At 47.8% G+C, this 23704-nt stretch overlaps 1 protein-coding gene across 2 annotated transcripts; it reads right to left on the bottom strand.

The window, feature by feature from the left end:
• Positions 1-4824: 4824 nt before the first annotated feature.
• On the bottom strand, positions 4825-23214 carry TEKT1 (tektin 1). 2 transcript variants are annotated; one of them, XM_084861612.1, is made up of 8 exons: positions 23147-23214; positions 21491-21718; positions 17077-17242; positions 15778-15906; positions 15113-15256; positions 13183-13405; positions 5558-5754; positions 4825-5082 (listed from the first exon to the last, which is right to left on the bottom strand). In XM_084861612.1, the coding sequence occupies exons 2-8, from the start codon at positions 21678-21680 to the stop codon at positions 4875-4877; spliced, it is 1257 nt and encodes a 418-aa protein (XP_084717738.1). In that variant the 5' UTR covers positions 21681-21718; positions 23147-23214; the 3' UTR covers positions 4825-4874. The 2 variants fall into 2 exon arrangements, with proteins under 2 accessions (XP_084717738.1, XP_084717739.1); XM_084861613.1 differs by lacking the exon at positions 15113-15256 and having other exon boundaries at positions 4829-5082.
• Positions 23215-23704: the final 490 nt, after the last annotated feature.

The raw sequence follows: 23704 nt of genomic DNA, 5'->3' as shown, positions 1-23704 counted from the left end.
CGGAAATTATTTTTCTTTAATCCTCAGCCAAGGGCATGTTTATTGATTTGAGGGAGGAGGAGGAGAAGGAGGAGGAGGAGGAGGAGGAGGAGGAGGAGGAGGAGGAGGAGGAGGAGGAGGAGGAGGGGAAGGAGAGGAGAGAGAGAGAAGAGAGAGAGAGAGAGAGAGAGAGAGAGAGAGAGAGAGAGAGAGAGATTGAGGAGGAGGAGGAGGAGGAGGAGGGGAAGGAGAGGAGAGAGAGAGAAGAGGAAGAGAGAGAGAGAGAGAGAGAGAGAGAGAGAGAGAGAGAGAGATTGTAGGTTGCCTCCCGTACATGCCCCAATGAGGAATATACCCCACAACCTAGGTATGTGCCCTGACTGGGAATCGAACCCCCAAACTTTTGTTGTATGGGGTCAACACTCCAATCCACTGAGGCACCCAGCCAGAGCCTACAGAAATTCTTATTTGCAATTTGAAGCCACAGAATTTCATCAGTTCATTGGCTAAATATCACAGATGGTGAAAATGTTGCATGGTTTCCCTGGGTGGTGCTTAGAAAATTAATTCCTATTCCTCTACATTTGCAAAATTGCAGACTAAAAAAATCTAGACACCTACACACCCACATAGAAAATCTAAATGCTCAAGTGGAATGTAAGTCCCTTGAGCATCCATTTTTCCTGTATTTCTGTCTCCCCGAGCCTAGAACTGAGCCAGGTACAGAGGACGCACTCAGTGTAGGTTAAATGATTTCAAATTAGATCTTGTTGAGGTGTGATTCCGCCTTGTTTACAGTGAATGATTATTTCAAAGTAATATGTGTTTTGTTTTGACCCATCATACTGTCGTAGACAAATACGTTTTCTCTTTAAGCAGTTCAGCAAGAGCACATCTATGATACTAATAAAGCTGAGTTAATTTAGTCAATTCTATCTTCTACTTCCAGATCACAGCTGGTCATATAAGGCCCTTACAAACCACCTCACCGCCCTTCTCACCACCTCCCCAGTGTCCCTTCTTCACAGATAAAGGCCCAGGGAGGGGAGGGGACTCTCGGACCACTCCTGGACTAGTTACTATCAAAACTGGGGCCAAAAGCATGGCTAACCCCAAAGCCTTCGTGCTGTCACTCAAAGCCATTTCCGAGAGATTTTTATCCAATCCCCTTTCCTCCAATCTGTCCCCAGAGGAAGCCTAAGTGACAGCCTAACCTTGTCCATCACCTATGCAACAGATGATTTACTTGTGACTGAAGAATAAGACGACCTTGGAGAAATACCTGGAGCAAGTGGGCTGGAGAGGTGGTTGACCCGCTGGTGGCCCCGTGCCCCGCCTCCAGCCTCTGATTGGCTAAAGGGAAGCCTCTGGCCACGCCCCTCGCCCTCTAGTGTATTTCCATGAATGGGCTCTGGGTCCAGCTCTCCTCAGGCCTCCTGAAAACCCCCCTATGTTGCCCCTGCCCACCTACATGCCTTTCTACAGAAACTGGTTTGAACATGACCGTGGTCTACAAGGTCTCACAGGACTTGACCCCTGTCTCCGTTCCCCGAGCTCAACTTGTACCACCTTCCCGTTTCTCCGGCCACCTGGCCTTTCCTCTGCTCATTAAAACGGGCAGGCGAGGGTGTTTTTTCCGGGTATTCACATGATCGCAGCCTTCTTGTCCACCTTTATCTCCGCTCGGTGTCAGCTCATCAGAAAGGCCTCCCAGCACCCTCTCTACAGCAGCCGCCTGTCCTGTGTCTCGTCTCAGGTCACCCTGTCTATTTCCCTCAGGGCCCTGTCACACTATCTGAGAGGACTTTGTTGTTCCTGTGAGCCGCCTGCCTCCGAGAGGACACGGAGCCCTAATTCACCTCTAATCTCTGCGTCCCTGGCACTAAACTGGAGCCCGGCAAGTATTTGTCATATGAATGAACAAGTGAATGACCACACACACACACACACACACAATGTGCAATAATGTGAGTATACCTTTGCCGACCAGCGGAAGCAGCAAATGGGTTCTCTGTACAGGGAGCGTTGCTGGAGGCATTGGGGTCTATACTCATTTCCCTACAGAGAACGTAAGTCAGCCACAGAACAGGCAAATCCTGCCCGCTTTAAGAGAGTGCATGTGGTTCTTCCCAATTTTTACACGTTTAAAAGGCTTGCCAAAATCCATGGATGCATTTTCAGGTAAAAAATATTGCCGGGACCAGTTTGGCTCAGTGGATAGAGCGTCGGCCTGCGGACTGAAAGGTCCCGGGTTCGATTCCGGTCAAGGGCATGTACGTTGGCTGCGGGCACATCCCCGGTGAGGGGTGTGCAAGAGGCGGCTGGTCGATGTTTCTCTCTCATCGACGTTTCTAACTCTCTGCCCCTCTCAGTTCCTCTCTGTGTAAAATCAATAAAATATTTTAAATATATATATATTTTGAGGCAGCAGATCCTGGTTTCAGGACCTGAGATCCAATGAAGCACCAGCAACTCGTTAGCCATGTGACCTCCGCTAAGTCGGTCTGATGCCTAGCCGTGTGACCCCTTCCATCCTCAATTTTCTCACCTGTAAAGTGGGGATAGTAACCGTTTGCATAAATCACTCATTGTAAGCACTCAACATATTAACGGTTGTCATAATTGATGGGATTACCAATGGTATACTAGTACATGCCTTGCAAGGCTGTATAACAAGTCCTCTTTGGTTTTGATTTGAAACTATAACATCCTTGCCAAAACCGGTTTGGCTCAGTGGAAAGAGCGTCCGCCTGCGGGCTGAAAGGTCCTGGGTTCGATTCCGGTCAGGGGCATGTACCTTGGTTGCAGGCACATCCCCAGTAGGAGGTGTGCAAGAGGCAGCTGATCGATGATTCTCTCTCATCGATGTTTCTAACTCTCTATCCCTCTCCTTTCCTCTCTGTAAAAAATATTTTTAAAAAAAGGAAAGAAAAGAAAAAGAAACTGTAACATCCTTTACAGGAGCCCACACCCAATTCCCCTGGAAACACATTTGGCTCTTTGAGACCCTTGCCTTTGTGTACACCAGGCCACTCCCTGGAACGTCCCCCTTTCTCTATCAAGTTGCCTCTTGGGGGAAACCCCCACTCTCCCTCCCCTCTCAGCCAGTCAGGGGGCACGGCCTAAGAGCCACACCTCTCTTGAGTGACAGCCACAGAAAAGCCCCCGGGAGCCAGTGAGCAGAGCGGGGAACGCTACATGAGGATGCTGGGGTCCCGCAGAGCCCAGGGGCCTCAGAAACCACCTGGAGCCGAGGAAGGGGGGCCTCTGGGGAGTTCTTCCTTTCTCCTCTCGGAGCCTCGGCTTCTGCTTTTTCTCTTGCTGCCAACTGGCGTTCTGTTGCCTGTCCCCATGACAGACAGCGGCTGTCATCCACGCTCCAACGCCCACATCTCAGGGTGGAACCGAGATCTCCTGGTCCCGGCCCACGTGCGGTCTTCTGCCTCCAGCGCGCCACTGAGATGCCCGCGGCCTCCCATCCGAGTGCCAACCCGGCCGACCTTGCTTCGCCTCCGAGATCAGAGGAGATCGGGCGTGTTCAGAGCGGGGAGGCGTCCGGGGGGACACTTCGTAAAGTAAATGATTGACCGCTGTGCTGACAACAAAACAATGTGGACGGTAGACTGTCATTGAAAGTTAAATAAATAAATGATTAAAAAAAAAAAAAAAAAAGATTGCTTTTGGCAAGGTGCCCCTGGTGATCGCCTACTTGTCAAATCCAGAGGATGCTTTTCCTTTCCCAGCTGATGCTCTGGAGCAGTGGTCGGCAAACTGCGGCTCTCGAGCTGAGGTTTGCCACTCTGTTCACAAATAAGTTTGCCAACACTGACCTAGACTCTTGATCCCAATAATTACATGCTGTTGCTGTTCCTTGTGATGAAGCCCCTATCCCAGTGGTCGGCAAACACATTAGTCAACAGAGCAGCAAATGTGGCTCTCAAGCCGCAAGTGGCTCACAAGCTGCAGTTTGCCGACCACTGCTCTGGAGCGTTTAACCCCCGGACCCCAGTGCCTTGAAACATTCTTCTGTGTTGGCCTCTGTGACACCATGCTCTCCTGGCCCCCTCCGGACCCTTGTGTTCCTTCCCTCTTGGTCTGCAGGTGGGCCTCTTCGCACTCAGCCTGGAAGTATTGGGGTTCCCAGGGCTCGGGCCTCACCCCTTCTCTGTGCACTTTAAAGGCTCATACATCCCCTGCTCTCCCACGCCCGCTCTGGGTCTCTCTCAACTTTCAGGACGTAGACAGACCTTTCTCCCCGCCACGGGGCCGTCCCCCTCATTGAGCTTGACTTGTGACTAGATACTGTGTTGTGTATGGCAGGGAGCTCAGAATGCAATCTCAGAGTTCCTAGTAAGTGCTTGTAGGTTTTGTGGCTTTGGTTGCCTGTACCTGTCACCAGTAGGATGCAAGGACTCCTGTCATTACCGTTACCCGAATACGATCCTGGTCCCTTGTGGGAGGGCGGCTCTGACCTTAGTGAGCCCAACTCTGGCACCCCCAGATCAGGCCAGAGGGGTGGTAGCGGGGGAAGACGGTGCGATGTGAGCTCTCTGGGTAAGCGCAGATGCAGTCAGCAGAACCCATGGCCCAGGGAAGGACCAAGACAGATTCCTGGGGGAGGCTCCAAGCCTTCCTGAGACGTTCCCAGTGTGCTGGGCCCCTCTCCCTGGGCCCCCGGCCTGTGGTATCAGAAGGGCCTGTGCTGAATCACGGAATTGAGCTGTTAAACAACCACCACCCCAGCAGCACCAGCAGCATAGACCCTTGCACCCCAATCTCAGCTCCTGGCCGAGGCGGTGCTGGGCCGACCAGAAGGGCCGCCTACCTGAAAGGAGAGGGCGGTACGGCTGTGGGTGATAGGGTTTAATGAGCATCTGAGCATCCGCTCCCTACTTTTAGCAGACCGCATCCGGGCGCAGGCCCCCGGCCCACTCCCCGTGGTCATCCCCGTCCCGCAGCGGGATGGACTTCCTCATGTGCACGCACAGCACCTCGTCGATGTAGATGGTGTTCTCTTTGACGTGGATCTCCTCCTGCAGGGCGAGCTGCCGGCGGTTCAGCCCCTTCAGCTCCATCTGGGCCTGGGCTAACGTCTCCTGCAATCTGGGGAGAGAGGAAGAGCGTGAGGGGACCAGTCATCCCTCCACGTGGCTTTGGCAGGGGGGAGGGCGGGGGAATGTGTTCGTGAGCTCCTTGCCGAAGCCCAAGGGGTACGTCCTTCTCCCTGTCTCCTCCTCAAGACAGAGATTTCCGATCTGTGGCCACAGGCCAGATTCACAAGATGGACAGTCACTCCACGACCTGCCAACATTTAAAGCTGTGCGTTTCACCCAAACATCTGGATTTGGGCTTTAGAAACATTCAGGCACGGGTGTCCCTTTCCTGCATGGCAGCACCTGGCCGCAGTTAACACGGAACCCCTTGACTGTCCTCCAGAAAGGAACCCTCCCAGATTACAGATGCAAAAGTGCTCACGCCCGGCAGGCTTCCCCCACGACGGCATCGCCCGGCCCTGTTCTCAATCCGGGTTCACGCGGAACCCCGGCAGCCCTCCACCTCCCGGCCGCCAGCCTATTACCTTGCAATGTTGTGGGTGATCTCATTAACCTCCCTGATCAGCCTGTACTGGGCCATATCGCGACACAGCTCCACGTTGGGCCGGCATGTCCTGGTCCCCAGGCGTGTGTGAGCCACCTTGGCAGGCCCTTCTTGGTCCAGGATGGCTTTTTCGAGAGACGCGATATTCTTCTCCTGGGAAGCAATCTCTTCCATGACCTTACAGAAAGGATCGGAGAGGGTGAGACCGGGCTGTGGCTCCTCAAAACCCAACAGCAGACACTCTCAGGAGGCCTGTTGGGGTCATGGAAGCTAGGAAGAGGGGACCTCGGATTTCTGCCCAAGCAGGGCCCCAGAATGAGTCTGATCTCCCTTCCCTACAGCAGTGAGTGCTGGTGGGGAAGGCAACTCAGCCAACCTTGGAACCTCGCAGATGGAGCGGGCATGACTGGCATTGTCCCCGCATCTCCTTCCCAAATAATGGGAGTTCCCTGAGAATGCCCTCAGTAACGGCAGAGGCTGCCTGTTCACCTTGCTACTAAGTACCATGTATCCTGAGCAGATGGCCGCCTATTTCCATCAACCCGGCAACTAGCACCCATTCTGCTCCCTAGCAGCCTGAAGGGTGAGCAGTTCAATACGAGTTTTGCTGATTTCTTTGAAGGTGGCTCTGTGCACAGAAAAGATTACTTAGATGTTACTTGGGTTTTTAGATTAATAGCTAACTAGTTTGAATTTTTGTTTCTTTCTTAAGCTTAAAAAAAAAAATCTTTACTGAACATACACAAAAGGAGCTGATATAATGAACCTCGGGTACTCATCAGTTTAATCAATGATCGATACATGGCCAATCTTGTTTCATCTATAATCCCCTCTCTCCGTCCCTGCCCATCAGCTTATTTCAAAGCAAATCTCAGATACTATATCATTCCAGTCTTAAATACTTGAGTGTGTATTTCTAAGCTATAAGGATGCTTTTATTGTTTTTTAACATAATGATAGTACCATTTTCTCCCTCACACACACACTCAGATTTCCCTGATTGTCCCATAGTTTTTGTAAGAGTTGGTTTATTCCAATGAGAATGCAAATGAGGTCCACACATTGCATTTTGTTTACTTCAGCCTTTTTTTTTTTTTTTAACATTTCTTAAGGTTTTCTTAAGTTCATTCTCAGAGTATATTATTTTTAAATTTAGCAAACGATAACCATCACTTTAAATTGACTTTGATTAATAGTTGTTCCAACTTCAAGCTTAATTAAAATTCTTCAAATACTTATTTAAAGCAGCATTTGTAAGTTTGATATATCATAAAGTTTTTATAAATTTGATATGAAACTGTTAAAAACTATATGAGTCATCTTAGCAAACAAGGCTTTCTGCGGTTCTTAAAGACCTTGTTAATCTAGTAAACTAGTAAAACTGATTCCTCGTAAATTCTCAAATATTTTAACACTGTCTTCAAACTTAAAATTTCAACTAAAATCATAATTTCATTATAAATTTTGTTATGATTTTTTTAAAACAGGCCAAATTTTCTTAAATTTTACAAATACTTAAAATATATTAAGTGCACAGATTCCTTCAAACAAAACTACTGATGCTATGGGTTAGATCAGGAGTCAGCACACTGCAGCCTAGGGGACAAGTGCAGTCTGGTTTGGTACGTACTGTTTTTATACAGACTGAAATAGAATGTTTTTTAAATTAATGGACTTTAGTTTTCTGTTTGTTTTAATCTTCACCTGAGGATATGATATTTTGAGAGAGAAAGGAAGAGAGAGAGAGAGAGAGAGAGAGAGAGAGAGAGAGAGAGAGAGAGAGAGAGAGAGAAATATTGCCCTAACAAGTTTGGTTCAGTGAATAGAGTGTTGGCCTGTGGACTGAGAAGTCCTAAGTTCAATTCTGGTCAATGGCAGGTACCTTGGTTGAGGGAACATCCCCAGTGGGAGGTGTGGTGTGCAGGAGACAGCTGATTGATGTTTCTAACTCTCTATTCCACTCCCTTCCTCTCTCTAAAAAAAAAAAAAAAAAAAAAAAAAAAAAAAAAAAATCAATAAAATACATATTTTTTTTAAAAAGAGAGAAATATCCATCGGTTGCCTCTTGTATGGGTATCAAATCCACTCCCCATGTATGTGCCCTGACTGGAAACAGAATCTGCAACCTCTTGGTGTATGAGACAACGCTCCAAACAACGAGCCACCTGGCCAGGGGTATGGACGTTAGTTTTTAGAGCAGTTTTAGACTTTCAGCAAAAAGGAACAGGAGGTATAGAGTTCCCATAGACCCTCTCTCCCCCAACACAGTTCCCCTGTTATGAGCATCTTCCATTAATATGGTCCTTTTGTTACAAGGAACCAATCTTGTATACATTATTATTATTAACTAAAGTTCATAGTTTACATTAGGGTTCAATCTTTGTACTGCACATTCTATGGATTTTAACCAATGTATGCCCTGTTTCCACCGTTACCGTATCATACAGAGCAGGTTCCGTGGCCTAACAAATCCCTGAGGGCCTCCTTTTCCTCCCTGCTCCCCACCCCACCCCCCATCTGAAGCCCTGACGACCACGGGCCTTTTTTCTGTGTCCAGGTGTCAGGTAGTTGGCATCAGACAGTGTGATTCATGCGGCATGGATTTCAGATTGGCTTCTTTCATTTAGCGATACGCATGCAAGGTTTCTCCGTGTCCTTTTGCGGCTTGATAGCTCATTTCTTTGTGTCACTGAATAATATTCCATTGTATGGATGTAGCACAGTTTGTTTACCCATTCCTCTATCAGAGGACATCTGGCTGCTCCCAAGCTTTGGCAATTATGAACAAAGCTGCTCGGCATTCATATGCAGATTTTTGCGCAGACATAAGTTTTCAACGCGCTTGGGTAAATACCACGGAGCGAGCTTGCTGAATCACACGCGCCTGTCTCGTGTTGTAAGGAGCTGCCAGACTGTCTTCCAAAGTGGCTGCCCCGTTTGGCACACCCACCAGCGATGCGAGTGCCTGCTGCTCCGCATCCCCGCCTGGCACTGTCAGCGTGTGGGATGCTCTGAGGCATCTCGTTGTTTTAATTTGCAGTCCCTGGGGACGTGGGCTGTTGAGCATCTTTTCATGTGCTTCATTTCCATCTGCGTATCTCCTCTGGGGAGGTGCCTGTTTCCGTCTTTCGTCTTTTTCTGTTGGGCTGTTTTCTTATTGTTGAGTTTCAAGGGTTCTTCCTCTATTTTGGATAACAGTGCGTTATCTGTGGCTTGTCTTTTTAGTCTCCTTTCCTTTTCTTTTCTTTTTTTTAAAAAAGGGGGAAGGCTGAAGCCAGTTTGGCTCAGTGGATAGAGCATCGGCCTGCGGACTGAGAGGTACCGGGTTTGATTCCGGTCAAGGGCATGTACCTTAGTTACAGGCACATCCTCAGTGCAGGAGGCAGCTGATCGATGTTTCTCTCTCATTGATGTTTCTAACTCTCTCTCCCCCTCTCCCTTCCTCTCTATAAAAAATCAAGATATATATATTTTTAAAATAAAATTTAAAAAGGGGGGATACATTTTTTTATTCTCTAAAGTTTTACATATGTCTCCTTTTTTCCCAATTGACTCTCCCTGCAGCCATTCCCACCCCGGAGCAAGCCCCCACCGTCCCAGTGTCTGTGTCCACTGGTTATGCTAATATGCATGCATACAAATCCTTTGGTTGCTCTCTAAAGGGGGACTGGAGGGGTTACATGTTTAAATAGCTGAAAAATGAAAAAATAATAATATTTCATGTCGTCTGAAAATTACGTAAAATTCAAATATTGGTGTCGACAATAAAGTTTTAGTGGAGCACAGCCATGCCCATTCATCTGTATGGCTGCTTTCAAACTACAGCGTCAGGGTGAGAAGTTGCAGCAGAACGCATGTTACCCTCTCCGTGCTTTGCACTGTTGTCCAGATGACACGGTTCTGACGACAGCTTCCCAAGCACTGCGTGTATCACCGTGCAGTTTTTACCACCGGCCCATACCGGTCATGTCCAAACAGGAAAACCGGGCTGCGTGCGGTGCACTTTTAAGGCCTATGACGTGCGGACTTTGTTCCTCAGGCAGCAAAGCGCTGTGCTGAGAGAATACGGCACGCGTCATCACCAGACCGCGCTCCGTCATGCTAGCCTCAGCTCGCGGGAGAGCAGTGGTCAGAGAAATTAGACATTTAAAACAGAATGTCTCATCACCGCAGAATCTCTTCGCAAAAAACGAAAAGGAGGCTGCAATCAAAGTCAGGTTCCAAGCGTCTCATTTGTCAGCCAAGCAAGGAAAGCCATTTACTGATAACAAACTATAATAATTAAAGCATGCTGGCTGCAGCTGAGGGAGGGTGTCCAGAGGACATACAGTTGTGTGTTGTTGGTCTTTCTGCAAAAACGGTTGCTTGATGCGTTCGGGGCCCTGGGAACTGCATCAGCAGCCGACGGAAAAACAAGGCGTGTTTTGTTTGGGGTGGTCTCCTTGCTCTTCGCCAGCTGGCAGGGGTCCTGACGCTGCTCGGTGGTTTGTTCGAGGGGTCGGTGCTGAGTTTGAAGGGACTGAAGGACCAGCCTCCAAGAATGGTCGCACAAAATAACTGCAGGCGGGGACATTTCCAAAAAGTTGAGAAAACACTAATTCGACACAACCCGGGGTGGAATCTGCTAAAAAGTGCTGAAGCTGAGGATGTACACGTGTGTGGGGAGCAGAAACGGCTTAGGGGAACACGTTCATAGAAGTGGAGCAGATGTGAGCTCTTGACAGCTCTAATGATTCACTGTGCTATTCGCCGGAAAGGACTTCGCAGAGAAGATCTGAATTCATCGGGTGTCATTGCACCTGTATCCTCAGCAGTGGACGTCGTTAGCTCTCATCATCAGTTCGGTGAATTTTTGCCGGAAATAGAAGCTGAATATCCTGACTTGCTGTCCTCCTCAGCAATTGATCAGTGGTGAAATTTTTGTGTCATTTATTGTGAGCTCAGGGCCATGGCTGAAATGTTTCTGAACAAGAACCACTCCCTTCCCCCATGAAACTGCTATTATAAGATACTGAATAGGGCCCTGGCCAGTGTGCTCAATGGTTAGAGTGTTGTCCCACACACCAAAGGGCCTCAGATTCAATTCCCTGGTCAAGGGCACATACCTAGGTTTCAGATTTGATCCCCAGTCTGGGCTCATGTATGAGGCAACCGATCAATGTTTTTCTCTTTCACTTGGATGTTTCTCTCTCCCTCTCCCTTTCTCTCTGGAATCAATAAAAAATAAAAAAATAAAAAAAGTCCTTGGGTGAGGATTAAAAAATAATAATCTATAATAATAAAAGTGTAATATGCTAATTAGATTGGACGTCCTTCCTTCCGGACAAAGCCGCAGCTGGCTGGGGCCTAGGCAGAGGTGGCAGAGGCCCCACCGCCATGGTGGCGGAGGGCTGGGGCCGGGGCCGAGGCCCGGGCCAAGGCCTTTGCATGAATTTCATGAATCGGGCCTCTAGTAAATAAATAAAACACTGAATAGCTTTGCAAATTCATTTTTGCTGCAGACTTAGTAATACTATGTCCTTTTTGTTGTTGTTGTTGATCCTCACCCAAGGATATTTTTCCATTAATCATCAGACACAGTGGAAGAGAGGGAGAGAGACACACCAATGTGAGAGAGACACATCGATTGGTTGCTTCTCGCATTGAGCCTGCCACCAAGGTACTTGCCCTTGACCAGGATCGAACCCAGGACCCTTCAGTCCATGGGCTGACACTCTCTCCACTGAGCCAAACCAGCTAGGATGTAATAATAAATCTTAATGAATCCCACCTGCAATCACAAGGCAAGAGAGCACTCCCATGCAAAGCTCATACTGCGGTAACGTCATTTCAACACTAATGTGGTTTGAATCACAAGTCTTGCCAAGCTGTGCTGTCAAAAGTCAAAACAAGAAGCAAGACCCATTCCCACACAGATGTGCAGCAGATATATTTCCCAAGTGCCAGCAGTGGTGGTTGTTTTTTGTTGGTTTTTTGTTTTGTTTTGTTTTTTTTGGGGGGGGGGGGAGAAGTGGGGAGAAGAGGAGACCTCAAAACAAGTGCAGAGGAAATTTCCATATTTCAAAATCCACTTAATTGTACGATTGAAGAGCTTCTACAGTGAGTGATTAATCCGAAAAGTAATGACATGCTAACAGGCCAGTATCCGGAAAAGAAGCAAAACAGAATTCTATAAACGCCTTCCAAGCAATGAGTGGATCCAATTAAAATCGTGTGCTCACAGATTGTTATCAGTACTTGGCAGGACTATTTAAATGAAAGACATTTCCCCAGATGAAACGTATAAAATCTCATTACAGAACGGCATTCACAGATGAACATTTGCAACAGATTTTGATAGGAAGCACGGCCACAGTATAACCTTTGATTGCACTCTGGCTTGTCCTGCTCATCGCATAAATAAATCCTGACAGCCTGGCTCTGGTTCCAGGAGAGCGAGGTATGAATGCGGCAGGAGGACGAGGCTTTGGGGTTGAGCAGGCCGGGGCTCTAGTTCCAGGTGCACCTTGCCACCTGGGGTCCCTTCCTCTCTCTGCATTTCACCATCAGCAAACTGCCAGAGGGGGGCCATGTTACAGGTGAGGCACGAGGCTCAGAGAGCTAGAGGGCTCAGCAGGCCTGTCACTGGACTGGATCTGGGCCCACATATCCAAAACTAGCACATGTCCTACTAGACAAAGGTGACCAGACGTCCCGCTTTTGACGGGACAGTCCCGCCAAAAGCGGGACGTCTGGTCACCTTACACTAGACTCAACTTCTCAGCTACCCTGAGTTTATCCTGTGGGATGGTCATCTATGCTCGGGACGCAGGGTCCTTGCGGTAGGGAGGTATACTGGAGCGGGCTCACGTGGGCTCTGATGATTACGTACTCAGGAACTTTGCCAGACCATCGTTAAACGGGCAGCTGCAATCAGCTGTGATGAAAGCATTTACACCATGGAGACCTACAAATTCAGCAAACTGGGGATTTTTTAATTTATTTAACTTTATCATCTTTTATTCCAACATAATATTCATTTTTTTAATTTAAATTCTTTATTCTTTAAAGCATTCTGTATGTCTCCTTTATCCCCCATTGACCTCTCCTTGGCCATTCCTCACCCCCTGCCCCCCAGCACATGCCCTCAGCACCACTACTGTCTGTGTCACGGGTTACAAGCTGAGGACTTTATTTCTCTGAGAGCCAGTTCCCCAGCACACCACTGGAAGACTGAGGTGGACGACCAGCCAGAATCCCGAAGTTGCAGCTGGGTTTGGAGAAACTGGGTGCGTTCAATTCACAGAACTTCAGGGTCATAAACGAAGTCTGACACCATATAGTCCACCCCATATTTCACAGAAGGGGAAACTGAGGCCCCGAGGGAGGAGACAGCCTGTCCTTTGCTGTCATGAGTGGCAACGAAGCCCAGAGTAGATCCAAGTCCCACGCCAATCCCCAAAACCCAAACCCTGCTACTACAATGGAGAGATGTGAATGGCCCTTACTCCTCAGTTAACCCAAGACCACAAGCGCAGAAGGCAGCAGCCTGACCCAGCGGCCACTGCAGGCTCCCACGGGGAAACCTTCGCAGGGGCTCTTCCGTGTCCCCTGCAGGGAGCTCACCTTGGCCAAGTGATCGGCCAGCTTGTCCCTGGCATCCTTGGTCTCCTTCAGCCCGTTCTTCAGCGCTGTGTCCACCACGTCACATTGCTTGCGCAGGTCACTGGCCGTCTGGGACAGGACGCGGTCCACCAGGGACTTCAGCATCAGGGAGTTGTTCCTCTGCTTGTCAGCCTTCTCCACGTTGGCGTTGGAGAAGTCCAGCCAGTCTTCCAGGCTCACGGAGCTGAAACAGAGCCAGGCATTCGGTCACAGAGGGTCTGGGCTGGGAAGGGGACGCGGGGAGGGGAGCTAGCCCTACCTTTACACCAGAAGCACCTAGAATGAGCATGTCAAACTCAAAGGCTAACACGGGCCAAACAAACAAGGTATAAGTGTATGTGGGCCGCAAAAAAATAAAAGCTTTGCCAAAACTGGTTTGGCTCAGTGGATAGAGTGTCAGCCTGTCGACTGAAGGGTCCCGGGTTCAATTCCGGTCAAGGGCATGTACCTTGGTTGCAGGCACATCCCCAGTGGGGGGTGTGCAAGAGGCAGCTGATTGATAACTCTCTCTCATCAATGTTTCTAGCTCTCTATCTCTCTCTCTTCCTCTCTGTACAAAATCAATAAAATATATTTTTTTAAATAAATAAAGGTTTCAATTTTCATAGAAACGTAGGTTTATTTCGATAGAGACATGCTGAATACAAAGGGCTGAAATAAATGAGCAATTGTTAACATAATAGAACATTTTAATAAAAATCAATTATTTTTTCTTGAACATTAACTTACCAGACAACTGAATAACTGCACAAATTAATGAGCGTAATGCAAATAAACCTATTTTTCTTGTTCAAAAGCGAAATATTTCCTGTTGCGCACACCAAACAAGTCAGTCCAAGACTAATGACATGGCCATCGGCTGCTAAAATATTCGCTGCTAGTATGAGTGGAGAGAAATGGTGTGCCTAGACATTTAAAACCATCTGGTCACCAGGTAAGGCGTGTAAGGAAAACGAATGCAACATGATGATAGTAGTCAGTCATCAGCGAATGTTGTAGTTCGTTATTAATAATTATGTATAACAGGATATTGTAAAAATTAAGTTATGAAACTTTTATGACAAAGTTTCTTACACACCGTTATATTGTCTGGGCCGCAAAAATACTCATGTGGGCCGCATGCGGCCCATGGCCCGCCAGTTTGACATGCTTGGCTTAGAATGCTTCCCCATCTCCAGGCAGAGCGAACAGTGGTCTGTCAGTGGTAATAGATGTCACTTTGGGGAGACCTACCTACCCTATGCCAAGCAATGTGCTGGCGTTTTACAGACATTATCTCACTTAATCCGCGTGAGGGCCTAGTGAGCTAACTTTCATAACCCAGTTTTACAGAGGGGGAAACCGAGGCTCGGCAAGAGGGAGGAACTTGGTCAAGATCACAGAGGTAGAGACAACTTGAAGTAAAAATAACAGCAACAGATTAGAACACACCGAACAAAACAGGATACCAGGAGTCCATACTAATATAAATTGCTGGTTTGATAAGGAACTGCTTTATATAACAACACTGATGAATCTCAAAATAATGCTGATTGGGAGAAAGGTGACAAAAATAGGTAGTATATGATGCTATTTGATAATTGTAAAAGCGGACAAACCGGTCGGAAGTCAGGATGTGGTCATCTTTGGGGAGGAAAAGGGGGGACTGGCCAAGAAGGGGCAGGATAGGGGTTTCTGGGTGGTGGTGGTGCTTCCTTTCTTGCCCTGGCTGGTGGTTTCATGGGGGCTGTTCACCGTGATAGCCTGCTGTGGGGATGAGGCACTCGGCCCTGCCACCCTGCCTGCCTGCCTACCTGCCTCCTGAGCAGCACGGGGGAGGTGAAGGGGGCCAGCCACTAGGTGGCAGGGAGGAGCAGAGCGTGGCCAGGCCAGCGGGTGGGAACCCACTCACTTTGGCTCAACCCTCACGACATTCTCCGAGTATCGGATGTTTGGCGAGTTGTTGTTGAGGGAGAAGCAGATGTCATCGATGGTCAGGGCCACAAACTTGTCTTTCAAATCCTTTTCAAGATAGTACTTGGCAGAGCGGTTCAGCCTGAAGGGAGAAGGGAGAGGTTTCTCGCCCTGGAAGGCCCAGAGGGCGCCCCCAGCCTCGTGGGAGGCCCTGGAAAGGAAGCTGCAGCTAAGTCTGGTCCGGATGGCGGCACTTCCTCTCCCTTCCATCACTCAGCCCCCGCCCGCCCCACACACACACCACGAGATGCCTGGTGACAGATTCACATCACCAAGCCTGGACTTCAACATCCTCCAGCTGTGACAGTTCCTCGTGGCACCGCTGTGGCACACTCTGTGTGAGAGGTCAGCGCCGGGAAAAACCAGCTGGCGTGTCCTCCCGTTTCTAAGCCGGGCTGAAATCCGGCCCCCGCCCCACCCGCCACAGGAGGGAGACTGGCAGGTACGCGAGGTTGTCCAGGCCTGGTCCTGAGTGTTCCCAAGCCCCCTCGGGCCATGGAAAGTGCTCATAGGAGTACGGGACCCCATTCTTTCTGTGCCATGAAGCCCGACCTTCGTGGATACGCCTAGTGGAGATGTGGGAGTGGACCCCAACAGCCGTACCTGATCTGCTCGGTGGTCTCCTCCAGGGTGCGGGTCAGCAGGGCTATCACCCCCTGGATGATCTCGAGCTCCTTTAGCAGCTCCTCCTCCACCTCATCATGCACCAGGTCGATGCCCACCCGCTGCTCCCTGCCCAGAGAAAGGGGCAGGTCAGCCACCGTGCGGAGGGAGGCAACGCGATACTGCTAACATCTGGATACGGAAAGCCATCTGGGCCGCTGGTTGGAGGAGCACCCACTCTGGGTGGACGGCCTGGTCAGGGATATTCGCTAGCTGGGACTCTGCGCCTTGAAACAAACCCAAAATGCAACGAAAAAGAACTGACCGATGTGCAATGGTACAACAAAATAGAGAAAGCCTGGCCCGGCCAGTGTGGCTCAATGGTTGAGCATCAACCCATGCACCAAAAGGATACCAGTTTGATTCCAGTCAGGGCACATGGCCAGGTTGCAGGCCAGATCCCCAGGGGGGTGTGCAGGAGACAACCCATCGATGTCCTCTCTCATCCTCTCCCATCAATGTTCTCTCTCCCTCTCTCTCTCTCTCTCTCTCTCTCTCTCTCTCTCTCTCTCTCTCTCTCTTTCTCTCTCTCTCACTCTCTCTCATGCTCTCTGTCTTCCTTCCTATATCTCTAAAATCAATTTATAAAACATTAAAAAAAGAGAGAGAGAGCCCTGGCCAGTTTTGCTCAGTGGATAGAGCGTTGGCCTGCAGACTGAAGGGTCCCAGGTTTGATTCCAGTCAAGGGCATGTACCTTGGTTGCGGGTACATCTCCAGTAGAGGGTGTGCAGGAGGCAGCTGGTCGATGTTTCTCTCTCATCAATGTTTCTAACTCTCTATCCCTCTCCCTTCCTCTTTGTAAAAAAAAATCAATAAAATATATATGAGAGAGAGAGAGAGAGAGAGAGAGAGAGAGAGAGAGAGAGAGAGAGAAGGCCTGGAGCCCTGACACTGTGGCATTCCACACCAACCCTGACCTAGCTCCAGACTCCTTAAATGGGAGAGAAGAAGAAACGATCTTATTTCAGCTCAATGTTATTTTGCGGTTTTCTGATTACCCACAGCCAAACCCAGTCCTAACTTATATTTAAGTTAGTCAGGGGCAGAGTTTAGACAAGAACCCAGTCTAGTGCTGCGTCCACTGCCCGGCACCACGGGCATGCTGAGATAATTTCAGGCTCTAAAAGAGCACATGCTCATTTGCCTCCTTCTAACCCGCCACCCAGCACACTCAGCTCTCCTGCCCAGCACTTCATTTCTCGTAACGGATGACTCGCTGGAGGCGCCTTCCCTCCTACCTGTACTCCAGGCACCTCTGGGTGATGTGCAAGGGCTCCTTCAAGCTCTCCAGGGCTTTCTGCAGTCTGGTCTGATAGGCGAGTAGGTCATCGGTCGCATACACAAGCTGCTCAAGTTTGTCGTCTAACTCCTTCTTCCAGAATCTGACTTCCTCAAGTCTCTGTTCTGAAGCACACAGACGCGTTACAGCAGGTTCATCTGCTCCCGACGCAGCCAACTTTTGGATTAGAAACTTGAAGACTCTTGCAAAACTACCTGAGATTTTCTTTTCCTCTTAGAACTTCTCAGGGAGGGAGGGAAAACACTGCTTGCATTCAACATCAAATTAATCCAAAGGTCATTCCACACTCGTTGATTCTAACTCTTCGATGTCCACTATTTTTAAATAACTTAATTTTATCAAACATATGCATGTATTTTGCTTGAAAAGTCAAGTAGTATTACAAGAATCACAAATCTCGGACTGATCCCTATCCACTCCCACTTTCTAGAAGCAACTACTAAACACATTTAGTATTTCTTCCGCCATTTGCTTACACTGCTGTGATTCATTATCAGTTTGAATATCTTCTACCAATGTCCCATGATGAAGGTAAGAACTTATTTGCTCTTCTATAGCTTTCACAACATACTTCTGCTCCTTCCATCTTCCCAATATAGTTGTATCACCATCTTGTGAAGTAATAAAGTAATGCTTGTTGGTATTGTAAATATCTAAACATCATCTACACCTGAAGCACATAGTATACTCTGATAAATTTCTTTCCTTGTACAACTTTTTGGGGGTTTTTGGAGGGGTTAATCATTATATTTTTGCTTTATTTTTCTATATATTTATTACTAATTTTTCTTCAAACTTTCTAACAAAACTACAGCAGTGCCCCTTATCTGCAGTTTTACTTCTATGGTTTCAGTTACTTGTGGTCAACTGAGGCCTGAAAATAAATGGAAAATTCCAGGGGAAAATAGCGTTCATAAGGTTTGAATTGCGCACCATTCTGAAATCTCACACCTTCTCGCTCTGTCTCACCTGGGACGAGAATCACCCCTTTGTCCAGTGCATCCTCACTGAATACACCGCACTATGGTTAGCCACTTAGTAGCCATCCTGGTTATCAGATTGGCTGTTGTGGTACCAAAGTTTGCCTTGTTTTACTCAATAATGGCCCCGACATGCAAGACTAGTGATTCTGGCTATCAGGACATGCCAAAGAGACACCGTAAAGTATTTCCTTCAGTGAAAAGATATATATTGTATGTATGTATGTATATATGTATGTACATGGGAAAATACCCAATATAATAAAAGTGTAGTATGCAAATTGTCCCCTCCACCAGGAGTTTGACCAGGGGGTAGGGCTGACCAGGGGAAGGGAGGAAGTACCCAGCTGGGGGCCGGCAGCTACTAGGGGCCCTACCAGGGAATGAATTTCATGCACTGGGCCTCTAGTAGGATATATAAGGTTGGGTACTATCCACAGTTTTAGGCATCGAATGGGGGTGGAGGATCTAGGAACATATCCCCAATGGGTGAGCAGGGACTACTGTATAAATATCCCATCAAGTAACCTATTGATTTGTTTCTTTGCTAGAGACCTTTCTCCAGGAGTGCTTTCTCCCCCAGCTCCAATCTCTAGCTGGGTGTCGTGGTTATCACCCTATGACTTTGCTTCGCCATCATTCTAGGAATTCCCTTCACTATCTCATGTGTTGGAGTCCTCCCTCCTGGATTTCATTTATTCCTCTTTCTTTTTTTAAATCCTCTCTCGAGGAGTGAGGATATTTTTTCCATTGATTTTTTTAGAGAGAGTGGAAGGGAGGGGGGAAGGAAGAGAGAGGGGGGGGAGAGAGAGAGAGAGAGAGAGAGAGAGAGAGAGAGAGAGAGAGAGAGAGAGAGAGAGAGACAAACCCTGCGCACACCCCAACTGGGGGGCAGGGTTTGAACCTACAACCCAGGTACATGCCCATAACCGAAATTGAACTTGAGACCCCTTGGGTGTGCACTGAGCCATGCCAACCTTTCTTTTTCTTGGTTTCCTTCTTCAATGTGTTGAAACACATCTTTCAATAACTTCCTAAGAAATGGATACATGAGAGGTAAAATTTTTGAAGCCTTGGAATTCTTGAATGCCTTTATTCTACCTCGTCCATCACCTATACCAATAAAAGGGTAATATGCTAATTAGACCGGGAGACCTTCCGGACAAAGCCATGATAGTAGGGGAGGTGGTTAAGGGTGATCAGGCCAGGAAGGGAGGGCAGTTGGGGGAGAGCAGGCTGGCAGTGGGGCACAGTTGGGGGCTATCAGCCCAGCAGGGAGGGGCAGTTGGGGGAAAGTAGGCTGGCAGGAGGGGCAGTTGGGGACAAGCAGGCCAGCAGGGGGGCAGTTGCGGGTGAGAGCAAGTTGGGGGGGGGGCAGTTGGAGGCGATCAGGCTAGCAGGGGGGCAGTCAGGGGCAATCAGAACAGCAAGGGGGCAGTTGGGGGAGAGAAGGCTGGCAGGCAGAGTGGTTAGGGGCAATCAGGCAGTGATTAGGAGCCAGCAGTCCCAGATTCCAAGAGGGATGTCCAACTACCAGTTTAGGCCCAATCCCTGTGGGGTCCCAGATTGGAGAGGACATGCCCCTCTCCACCACCCCCCCCATCTCCCCCGCACCTGTGCACAAATTTTGTGCACCAGACCACTAGTTTGATTATATTTGGTAGATATATAGGTTATAAATAATTTTCATTTATAATTTTGATGGTATTGCTTCATTTTTTAGTTTTCAAAGTTTCTGATGCCATTCTGATTCCAGATTTTTTGTATGTGACTTGAAAAGCTTTTAGAAACGTCTTCTCTATTTTCCTAATGTCAATATTATTCAATTATTATGCCACATATTAGACATGCCTTTTTAATCTGAAAACCTAGATCTGTTGGCTCTAGGAAATGTTCTTGTATTCTCTCATGGACGATTTCTTCTTCTCCATCTTCTCTGTGCTCTTTCTGGAACTCCTATTAGCCTTCTGCTTAAGGGAGGAGAGTCAGAGTGGGTATGTAATGGCATCTCAACTGTGATTTTAATTTGTATGTCCCTGACGACTAATGAAGTTAGAGTACCTCTTCATATTTTCATTGGCTGTTTAGATTTCCTCACTTGTAAGGTGTCTGTCAAGGTTTTCCCCAATTTTTCTATTGAGTTGTTTGCCTTTTTCTTCTTTATCTCTAAAAGTTCTTTATAAGTTCTAACTAACATCTAAATTATTGATCTGAAGCAGCTTTGGTTTATTGGAGATTGAAAAACTAACTACCCTCAACCCATGTTTTCTTCATAGGTGTTTTTGTTCATCCTGCCCAATGTTATAAATGCATTAAATTTGTTGCCAACATTTTAAAAGTGGGTAAAATTTCTGCTTTCCAGGTTTTCTTTCTTTTTTTTTTCTTTTTTTTTTTCTTTTTTTTTTTTTTTTTTTTTTATCAGACAAAAATTTGACAATAACCACCCTAACCGGTTTGGCTCAATAGATAGAGTGTCGGCCTGCAGACTCAAGGGTCCCAGATTCAATTCCGGTCAAGGACATGTACCTTGGTTACAGGCACATCCCTAGGAGGGAGTGTGCAGGAGGCAGCTGATCGATGTTTCAAACTCTCTATCCCTTTCCCTTCCTCTCTGTAAAAAAAAAATAAATAAATAAATCAATAAGATATATATATTTTTTTAAAATTTGACAATATCAAGCTCATAATCTTTCTTGGAAAAAGACTGTTTGAAATTTAGTAGCTGATTCCTTCCTTAGATGGAGCACATGTCCTCCAGGCAACCACCATCTACTCCAAGCCCTATTACCTTACAGGGTCTGCTTCAACCCTTAGAAGGTCTTATTCTACCTGCCTAATCCTTACAAACACTTGAGTTTGTGACCTCTGGTTTATTATTTTTTGGCATTTGGGAAATGTATGTTTATTCTTGTTTTAGTTAAGGACAGTGCCCTTTATCGTGTTTAAGAATGGAATTCCCAAGATAAAATTACTTTTAACTTAAGAATCAGTGGAAAACTTTCTCAGTTCTCTTACTTCTCTACCCCTTACCCCAGCACCTACCTGGTTATATTCTGGTTATTAACATTTGCATCTTTCTCCTCCTTAAGCGAGGAGCCCTTCAAAAGTATTACCTCTGATTACTAGGTGATAGTCCCAGTACTTAGTCCAGAGATGCTCTAAGATGCTCAACTACTGTGTATGGAACGAATAAATCATAGATGATGGATGGCTGAAAATCAGACCGGGTTACCATGCTGTCTTGGGGCAGTGAACGTAGACATATTGTTTTTTCCCTAAGTCTTCTGAACGTGGGATGCAAATGACAGTCCAGCGAACCCTGAACAGTTTCATCAAAACGTGTTCATGAGCACACCACGTGCTTCGTCTTACCTAGCTTCTTGTTCACGTCGCTTTGCGACTTCCTCGTGGACTTGTCGATTTCATCCACAAGCCTCTCGCTCTCTGCCACCAGGCGTTCGGACCGCGACCTCTCGGCCTCGGCCTTGTGGTACAGGTTCTTGTGAGCGAGGTGCCACTCGGAGGGCAGGAACTTCGGCGGAGCCTGGAGTAGTTTGGCCATTTGGCCAAAGGCAGACTTCTTTTAGATTAAGTAAGATCCTGGAAAGAGAAAGCAACTTGTCCTTTTTTTACATGTCCATTTTGTAGGTGATATACATGCCAAAAAGAGCCTAAATCATAATCTGTACACAGAATGAACACACCTGTGTAGCCCGCACCCAGATCAAGAAATAAGCATTGCCAGCAGCACCTCACGCCTCTTCCTAGTCACTATTCTCCACCGCACCCCCACAGGGTAACCACTATCCTGACTTTTTTTTTTTTTTTTAATATATTTTATTGATTTTGTACAGAGAGGAAGGGAGAGAGATAGAGAGTTAGAAACATCGATGAGAGAGAGTCATTGATCAGCTGCCTCTTGCACACCCCTTACTGGGGATATGCCCGCAACCAGGGTACATGCCTTTGACCGGAATCGAACCCAGGACCTTTCAGTCCCCAAGCCGACGCTCTATCCATTGAGCCAAACCGGTTTCGGCTATCCTGACTTTTAACACTATAAGTTAGTTTTGTTGTTTTTGAACTTCATATAAATGGAACCATACAGTATGTACTCTTTTGTATCTGACTTATCTTACTCAACATTATGTATTCTTCCGTATTGTTCATATAGTTGTAGTTGGTTCATTCTCATGGCTGTGTAGTATACTACTGTATAAATATACCAAAATGTATCTGTCTTTTCTACTGTTTATGGGTACATGGGTGGTTTTCCGTTTGGGGCCTATCATGAGAATGCCATAAAGATTCTCCAACCTGTCTTTTGGTGAACACGTTCATGTATTTTTCTGACTTATCAGAATGGGGAGTGTTCAATTTTACTAGATAGTGACAAACAGATGAACCCAGACATGTTTCTTTGAAAATGAACACATACGATTATCTGTAAACTAGCAACTGGGTATTGAGCCTATTTAGCAGATAAGAGAATCTAAAAACTTCCCAGGACAAAGGAAAAGGAGAGAGCAATAAGGAGAAAGAACACATGAGAAGGCAGCAGGCTGAGGCCCACAGCAACAGAAAGACTAAAATCCCCTTCTTCCCCAAACTCAACAGAGCTCTGATTGGCTGTGAGAACTGTCTTTCTCAAACCTGCCCTCCCACCCGCATCCCCACCCAAAAATCTGAGTGCCTGCCTTAGGGGTGTCTGGATCTCTGAAGTCCTTCAAACCTGCAAGGATGGAACCTGGTCAGACCTTGACCAGCCTGAGCATCCCAGGAGACTCAGCCTCGACAGTCAGCATGGAGTTTCCCCATTTCTTTCTAGTCCAGTCCCTCTTACAATCTCTCCCAAATCTGTCTGAGCCCGGCGCCCAAACTTAACACACAAGACTCCTTTATAAATCTGAGAAGCCTCGGGAGAAATCGAAATTAGACCTACATTAGGGCTGAGCCGAGCAGGCATAAGACTTTTGGTAGGGCTGAGGGCTGCAAGGGGTTGATGGGGTGGGGCCGGGATGTACTTACCTCTGCGCCAGGAAGAACAACTAAGGAGAGCCTCCTAATCCCAACTGGAGTTGCCCCCTCTCACGGAAGAGGGAGGTAAACAACGAAGTCTCCGGGGCAACCGATGACGCGTGTCCCCGGGCAAAGGGGGCGGGGTCTGGGCGAAGCACCTTCTCCGGAAGGCTCAGCGCAGGCGCGAATTCTCCAGTCTCCAGCGCAGGAGACACAGGATCGGGCCCAGGAGCCGCAGGAGAGCCTGCTGCTCGGCCACCTCAACTTGTCACAAAGACCTGGGACACAGGCAGGGGAGAGCCGCTCGCTACAGCCCGGCCGCGGGCTGGGTGATCTCGGGCCGCGCTGCTCCCGCTGGGTTTCGGATGCCCAAAGTGTACCGCGAGGTCGGGCTGGACGACGCCTTAAGGCAGTGGTCAGCAAACTGCGGCTCGCGAGCCACATGCGGCTCTTTGGCCCCTTGAGTGTGGCTCTTCCACAAAATACCACGGCTTGGGCGAGTCTGTTTTGAAGAAGTGGCGTTAGAAGAAGTTCAAGTTTAAAAAATGTGGCTCTCGCCCTAATCGG

This window comes from Pipistrellus hanaki (assembly GCF_964339955.1).
Source record: "Pipistrellus hanaki genome assembly, chromosome: 16".
Classification (NCBI taxonomy): Eukaryota; Metazoa; Chordata; class Mammalia; order Chiroptera; family Vespertilionidae; genus Pipistrellus; species Pipistrellus hanaki.
Note: the sequence above shows the minus strand (reverse complement) of the source record. Positions and strands in the feature narration are given on the sequence as shown.

Excerpts from the sequence above, each read along its gene's own strand:
- TEKT1 (XM_084861612.1), bottom strand. The coding sequence starts at position 21,680 with ATGGCCAAACTACTCCAGGCTCCGCCGAAGTTCCTGCCCTCCGAGTGG. Across the intron at positions 13,406-15,112 it reads GTCGTGAGGGTTGAGCCAAA|CTCCGTGAGCCTGGAAGACT; the intron begins GTGAGTGGGTTC and ends GCTCTGTTTCAG. Across the intron at positions 5,083-5,557 it reads ATCACCCACAACATTGCAAG|ATTGCAGGAGACGTTAGCCC; the intron begins GTAATAGGCTGG and ends CTCTCTCCCCAG.